Source organism: Nesoenas mayeri, assembly GCF_963082525.1.
Source record: "Nesoenas mayeri genome assembly, chromosome: 2".
NCBI classification, from domain to species: domain Eukaryota; kingdom Metazoa; phylum Chordata; class Aves; order Columbiformes; family Columbidae; genus Nesoenas; species Nesoenas mayeri.
Window position 1 is genome coordinate 103,650,223 of NC_137543.1, and position 7,443 is coordinate 103,657,665.

At 40.7% G+C, this 7,443-nt stretch overlaps 1 protein-coding gene across 1 annotated transcript in view; it reads left to right on the plus strand.

Annotated features, from left to right (window-relative positions):
• TNS3 (tensin 3) overlaps nucleotides 1-5,884 on the plus strand; it is a gene marked incomplete at both ends in the record, with an annotated part of 226,390 nt that extends 220,506 nt beyond the window's left edge. Inside the window, 4 exon segments of the mRNA XM_080340298.1 lie at nucleotides 3,572-3,740; nucleotides 4,511-4,579; nucleotides 4,731-4,757; nucleotides 5,740-5,884. Coding sequence (XP_080196424.1) covers nucleotides 3,572-3,740; nucleotides 4,511-4,579; nucleotides 4,731-4,757; nucleotides 5,740-5,884 — 410 coding nt within the window.
• Between the last annotated feature and the right edge of the window lie 1,559 nt (nucleotides 5,885-7,443).

The following is a 7,443-nucleotide window of genomic DNA, read 5'->3' on the forward strand; positions in this document are numbered from 1 at the left end:
AAGCCTTGCTGAAGTCAGGGTAGACAACATTCACTGCTCTCTCCTTGTCTACCCAGCCAGTCATACCATCATAGAAGGCTATCAGATGGGTCAAACATGATTTCCCCTTGGTGAATCCATGTTGACTACTCCTGATAACCTTATTTTCCTCCACATGCTTGGAGATGACGTCCAGAATGAGCTGTTCCATCACCTTTCCAGGGGTTGAGGTGAGGCTGACTGGCCTGTAGTTTTCCTGGGTTGTCCTTCTTGCCCTTTTTGAAGACTGTAGTAACGCTGGCTTTCTTCCAGTCCTCAGGCACTTCTCCTGTTATCCAAGACCTTCCAAAGTGGTTAGGGAGTGGCTTAGCAATAACATCTGCCAACTCTCTCAGTACTTGTGGGTGCATCCCATCAGGGCGCATGGATCTGTGGATGTCCAGTTTGTTTAAATGATCTCTGAACTGATTCTCCTCAACCAAAGGAAAGTCTTCCTTTTGCCAGACTTTCTATCCTGTCTCTAGAGTCTGAGATTCCTGAGGGTCGGTCTTAGCAGTAAAGACGGAAGCGAATAAGGCTTTCAGTAACTCTGCTTTCTCTGTGTCTTCTGTCACCAGGACACCCACCTCATTCAGCAGCGGACCTACATTTTTCCTAAACTTCCTTTTGCTGCTCATGTACTTGAAGAAACCTTTCTTGTTGTCCTTAACATCCCTGGCCAGATTTAATTCCAAGTGGAGCTTGGCCTTCCTCATGACATCTCTGCATACTCTTAACAGCCACCTTATATTCATCCCAGGTGGTCTGTCCCTTTTTCCACGTTACACGAACACCCTTCTTCTGCCTGACTTCTGATGTGAGCTCCTTACTCATCCATGCTGGCCTCCTAGTCCGTTTACTTGATTTCTTCCTCACAGGGATGCATTGGTCTTGATCTTGGAGGAAGTGATGTTTCAATATTACCCAGTTCTTTTGGACCCCACTACCTTCTAGAGCCCTAACCAGTGGGATTCTTGCAAGCAGGACTTTGAGGAAACCAGAATTTTCCCTGCTGAAGTCCATGGTTTTAGTCCTACTTTTTGCCCTGCTTCCTGCACGCAGGATCCTGAACTCCACCATCTCGTGGTCACTGCAACCAAGTTTGCCCCCAGCCCTCACATCTCCAACCAGTTCTTCTAGGTTTGTTAGGACAGGTTCCAGTAGCACCTCGTTGGCTCCTCCACCACCTGTGTCAAGAAGTTGTCATCAATGATATGTAGGAGCCTCCTGGACTGTGTGCTTAGCTGTGTTGCCCACCCAGCAGATGTCAGGGTGACTGAAGTCTCCCATGAGAACCAGGGCAAGAAATTGTGAGGCTACTTGCAGCTGTCTGTAGAAAGCCTCATCACCTTCCTCTTCCTGATCAGGTGACCTGTAGTAAACACCCACAGCAGTGTCCCCCTTGCTAGCTTGTCCCTTGATTTTTACCCATAATGACTCAACTCATTCCTCATACCCCCCAGGCAGAGTTGAAGACATTCAAGTTGCTCTCTCACATGAAATGCAACTCCTCCAGCTCGCCTTGCTGGCCTGTATTTCCTAAAAAGTACAGAGCCTTCCATGACCACATTCCAGTCACGTGAACTGTCCCACCACCTCTCTGTAATAGCAATGAGATCATGGCCCTGTGAACATGCATAGATCTCTTAATTCTTCCTGTTTATTCCCCATGCTATGGGCGTTGGTGTATAGACACTTCAGAAAAGTACTCAAGCACGCAGGTTTCTCATGAGGGGTACAGAAGGATCCCCTGCAGCCATGTGTACCCTTGAGGTGGTTGGCCTTCTGGTTCTCATCTTGGGAGGCAGCCATGGAATATTTGTCACTGCTCTGGTTGGCCTGGCTTATTCCCCAGTTGGATGTGATGGCGTGAGCATCACCACTTTGGACCCCACCCCCTAAGTTCATCAGTTTAAAGCCTGCCTCTCCAGTTTGGCCAGCCTACTGCCAAAGATTCTGTTGCCTCTTCCAGACATGGTTATATTCGTAAAATAATGTACCATTGTCATAAAAGGCAAAACCCTCACGATGGCACCAGCGTTGAAGCCAGGAGTTAATATCCATTAGACTTTTCTTAGTGCTTGCTGCAGATTTGATAGGAGACCAGGTAAAAAAAATTATTAGGTTGGTACAAAAGGAATTGCATTTTTTTCATTATTGAAATTTGCTGTTCAGTATTGGAATACTTGCTTAAATAAATGTGGCTATGTTATACAGCATTTTAATGCACATTTCTCGCTTTTTTTTTTTCTGATGACTTATTACTTGCTGCTTATTTGATATGTATTATAGACTATGGAAATTATGTTAGACAAAAAAGCTAATATGAGCAATTTTCTTAATTGAGTTCAAAATGGGTCATAAAGCAGTGGAGACAACTCAAAACGTCAACAACACATTTGGCCCAGGAACTGCTAATGAACGTACAGTGCAGTGGTGGTTCAAGAAGTTTTGCAAAGGAGACAAGAGCCTTGAAGATGAGGAGTGTAGTGGTCAGCCATCAGAGTTGACAATGACCAACAGAGAGCAATTATCGAACCTGATCTTCTTACAACTACATGAGAAGTTGCCGAAGAACTCAACACTGACCATTCTGTCGTCATCCAGCATGTGGAAAGGTGAAAAAGCTCAGTAAATGGGTGCCTCTTGAGCTGACCAAAAATCAAAAAAATTATTGTTTTGAAGTGTTGTCTTCTCCTATTCTATGCAACACTAATGAACCATTTCTTGATTAGATTGTGACATACGACGAAGAGTGGATTTTATACGACAGCTAGCGACAGCCAGCTCAGTGGTTTGACCGAGAACCTCCAAAGCACTTCCCAAAGCCAAATTTGCACCAAACAAAGGTCATGGTCACAACACCCAACTGCACGTCACACAACCAACACTTCAAAAGTTGAACAACTGGGCTACGAAGTTTGGCCTCATCTGCCATATACACCTGACCTCTTGCTGATAACCACTTCTTCAGGCATCTTGACAACATTTTGCGAGGAAAATGCTTCCACAACCAGCAGAATGCAGAAGATGCTTTCAAGGGTTCGTTGAACTCTGAAGCACGGATTTTTATGCTACAGGAATAAACAAACGTATTTCTTGTTGGCAAAAATGTGTTGATTGTAACAGTTCCTATTTTGATAAATAAAAATGTGATTGAGACTAGTTACAATTATTCAAAGTTCACAGCCAAAACTGCAGTTACTTTTGCACCAACCTAATAGTATCTACGAGTGGCTCCTCTGCTGCTGTCTTGTATTTTTTTAAATGCTGTGGGTAATATATAAATACAGTCACTGGTTAAATATAAAGGCATTAAAAACAAAGGGACATCAAAAGGCCTCTGACCTCTGAAATTCTAGTCTTAAATTACGGAGCAATAGTGCAACAAGGTGAGGCACATGTAGAAGGTTTGGTAGTTTGCTGCCAGTCTTTCCTGTTTGGTTTACAAGAATAGAAAATTTACATTTTGTTTGCTTGTTTTTTCAGAAGATACCCATTTGCTTGTTGTTGGGTGATGACCTCTCAAAGTCTTTCCCTTCTTTCATTACAGCATGTAATGTTTGGTACCTGAATTCGGTGGAGATGGAGTCCCTCACGGGCTACCAGGCAGTACAGAAAGCCTTGAGCCTGACACTGGTGCAGGATCCCTCTCCCATCTCAACCGTGGTCCATTTCAAGGTGTCTGCACAGGGAATCACATTGACAGATAATCAAAGAAAGTAAGCAAAAGAGATTGGCTGCTGTTGATTTGATTTCCTTAGTTATGGTCTGCAGTCTCTGTCTCAGAGTATAATAAAAAGGGAAAGAAATGGTTTTGCCAGCATTTGATGTTCAACATACTCGGTGAAATAAATGATGTTCACAGTATCTTTTACCAGTGTCACTGAACAGAGTTCACCTAAGCAGGCACTGTGTATCTCCAGTATTTGTAATAGTGCTTTGGATACCCTGTAAAATACTATGATAAAAGGTTAGTTTATATTTACTTTGTACTAAACATCAGTAAGGCTACCACAGTGTTTTTAGATTTGAAAACAAAGGAGAGTCAACACGATTTCATTATGGGCTAAAAAAAAAAAAAGTGATAGGCTTCTTAATTCCGTGGGGTCTGTAAGCGTGTAAGTCGGTTAACCTTAAATTATAATGCCTAGGAGTGCTTATATTTCGAAACTGTAAATATACTCCAATTGTTCACAAGTTCCATGAACTTGTATTTCCCACTGACATAGTATCTAAATGGCCATTTTTTAGAAAAGATGTATTTCATACTTATTTATCGTAGCTTGAGGGTAAGATGTCACTAATTCTAAATATGGATTTATTTGGTTAGAGCAGTTCAGGTGGCTTTCAAAGTCACTCAGAGATAGCAAAAATAATATATCATCATAATTAAATTTAGATTAAATATTTTTTCTGTTTCAGGTCTGCTTATTGGTAATTTTAAGCATCTTAACTGTTCCTAAAACTTGTTTTACTTCTTCCTATCCAGACTCTTTTTTCGGCGACATTATCCAGTCAACAGTGTTATTTTCTGTGCTTTGGATCCACAGGACAGAAAGTAAGGAAGACAAGCGGTATTTCTCATATGTTGTTTTTGTTGTTGAGCTACAAAAAGAAAAAAAAACTAACATAGGTTTCATTTTTCTTTCTCCATTCCTCTTTTTTTTTTTTTTTTTTTTTTTTTAACTGCTTTCTTAATGGACAATAAGATGGACGAAAGATGGCCTTTCTGCAAAGTAAGTGTGCACCTGTCTCAGTCTCTTTTAACTGAAAGTTTTAGGAATATAATTACAGTGATCAGTTTCTTAGTGTTCTAAAATATTTTGGTCAGAGATGTAGAAGGAAAGGCAGCTGTTCAGAGACAAAAGTCTCTCTGTCCACTGTAGTTAAGAATTTACTTCATCTGCATCTCTGTAAGTCAAGGCCTAATTATGTGATCGTGGGATGTTTGGAGCCAAAGCTAGCGCTGTTTATTTAGGTTGCAGATCTGTGATTTGACTGAAGTTTCAGAAATGAAAGCAGAACCATTTGCTACTTAGTTTTGTGTTCCACTTGTCCAGCAACGCTAACATAAGCTTTCTTGTCTCATTTAGACTGATAGCTTTAAAAATAAAATCCTGTGTGTGGCATATACATAAAAATGCTCTTAGTAATACAAGTGTGTGGCATAAACGTATAATTACCAGTGGATTGCAGTGTTTTCTATTGAATGCAAGTGTTGTTGACGCATATTTACCAAAAGAAAAATCCTAAATAGAGAGAGCTCGGGCACTGGGTTCTGGAAAGGAACAGGAGTAGATGGCTTAAGTTCTGTTTCCAGTACTCTGTCCACTGAGATGTGTGGCCCTCAAACCTCTGTTAATGTACCACACACCCACCAAGGTGGATAAGAGAAAGTCGTATTGAATCAGATATATTTAAATATATCCCCAGGATTAGCAGCATATCTCTGACAGTAGTAGTATGGGATGCAATACAGACAGAGAAGGAAGAGGATCGTCTCCTTCCCTGATTCTGGTGATTCTGAGCCACTCAGGAGCTCCTGAGTTGGCTGGTGCATCTGGACTACTGTGTTTAACAGTCACACAGGACCTTGTCCATCAGAACAGATCAGGTCTTCTCTGTGCTTTTGGTTTCTGCAGTATCTTTTTTGCTTCATGAAATAAGGCAATGCCTGTCTGTCTGTTCTCTGATACACTGTGATTGTTGCCCTTGCAGAGTGTTTGGGTTCGTTGCCAGGAAGCAAGGCAGCACTACAGACAACCTATGCCACCTGTTTGCAGAGCATGATCCAGAGCAACCTGCCAGCGCCATTGTGAACTTTGTATCAAAGGTCATGATTGGTTCCCTGAAGAAAATCTGATGCCTTTCTGTCCTTGACTCAGAGCTCTTCACCGAAGGAAAGCACTGCGAGAGGGAGAAGGCGTATTCAGCAACAATGTCTGAACCTTGTCATTTGCAAGAAGGAAAGCAGAGGACAGTCTAGCTGCATTGTGTTTGCAAGAGTTCAGCATTTTCTCTGAAGATGCCTCTGACTTAACAAAGCATTATTTCTTTGTTTTTATTTCAAAAGACAAAAGAGAAGAAGCTGAGTGCCACCCAGACCTATATAGCCCATACCTGAATGAAGCATAAATGAAAAACTTTTCCCCTGAAGGGTTTCTAATATATTCTCACAGGCTGTTTTGCGTCATTTATCAGAGCAGAAATACTCACTAGACTGTGCTACTTTTTATGCAGAATACGTTTTGTATAACCTCCACAAAGACACTTGCCATAGTTGCATCAGTGGTAGCTGTAGGCCTTGCAAACATGCTCTTAAGAGAATGATGGTCTGAGGAAGACTATTTGCTCTTCCCTTCATCTTTATGTGATCGGTGATGGGATCTGAATGGAGAAAGGGGAAGATGCAGGTGAAAAGAAGGTTTGTGCAAGTTGATTTCTGATAAGAAAGGAGTGGCAATGTGGAATATATGGGGAGATTGCTCTATATTTAGTGTTAAGAAGGCTGGGCTCGTTTAGTTTGAAAAATTTCAAATAGGAGAGAGGTGGCAGAACAAAAAAAAAGGTTGCATGGTAATCTATTCTGTAATGGGGGTTTTTGTATTATTATTTTTTATACAGAGAACTAAGCAGGGAAGATTCTGTATTTTAATAATTACAGGATAAAAATGAGGGAAAAGCAAAGAAGAAAATTTTATAACTTATGTATTTTACCTGTTCCAGATTATTTATAGTAGATCCCAGATCTTGATATGTCATATGGATATTCTTAAACTAGACGATTTCTGAGCTTTGCCTCTTTAGTGCTATTTTCCATAAGTGTGTATAGCCTGTGCCTTACTATAGACAATAGAGTCTCATATTTTGACTTTTGTCTTACAGTGACATACTTCCCATTTTTTGTCTCTGCAATACTGTTGTGGTAGTAACATTTGTTCCCCTACCTAATACATAATTATATTTGTGGATTCTTTTGGCCCCATTTTCATTGGAGCTTGGAGATTTTTCGGCTTTTTTATCTGTAGATACTGGTTTTGGTTTATAATGTTTTTTAATAATTTTTTGAGTCAGGAAATCCAAAAGGGAATAAGGTTTATTTTATTACTCTGTCCCATTTCTTGATAGCATTTGTGTTATAATTTCTGCAACCATCACACTTCTACATATCTCTGTCTTCTTAAACACATTGATATTTTAAATGCATAACAAAGTGCTAGTTAGCTTTACAGGAAATGGATGCAGTAGATTACTGTGGAAACCTTCATGAGGAAGGTAAACTGCTGAGGTTTACTGTGTAATTCCCATTCTCTCCAGAAACAGCAGTACTAGACTTCCATATCAGAACTGATGGTAATAAAGCAGGTGCAGTGTGACAGTGCTGAGAAGTTTCATTGCCTCTATCTTTTTGATGTGTAGCTG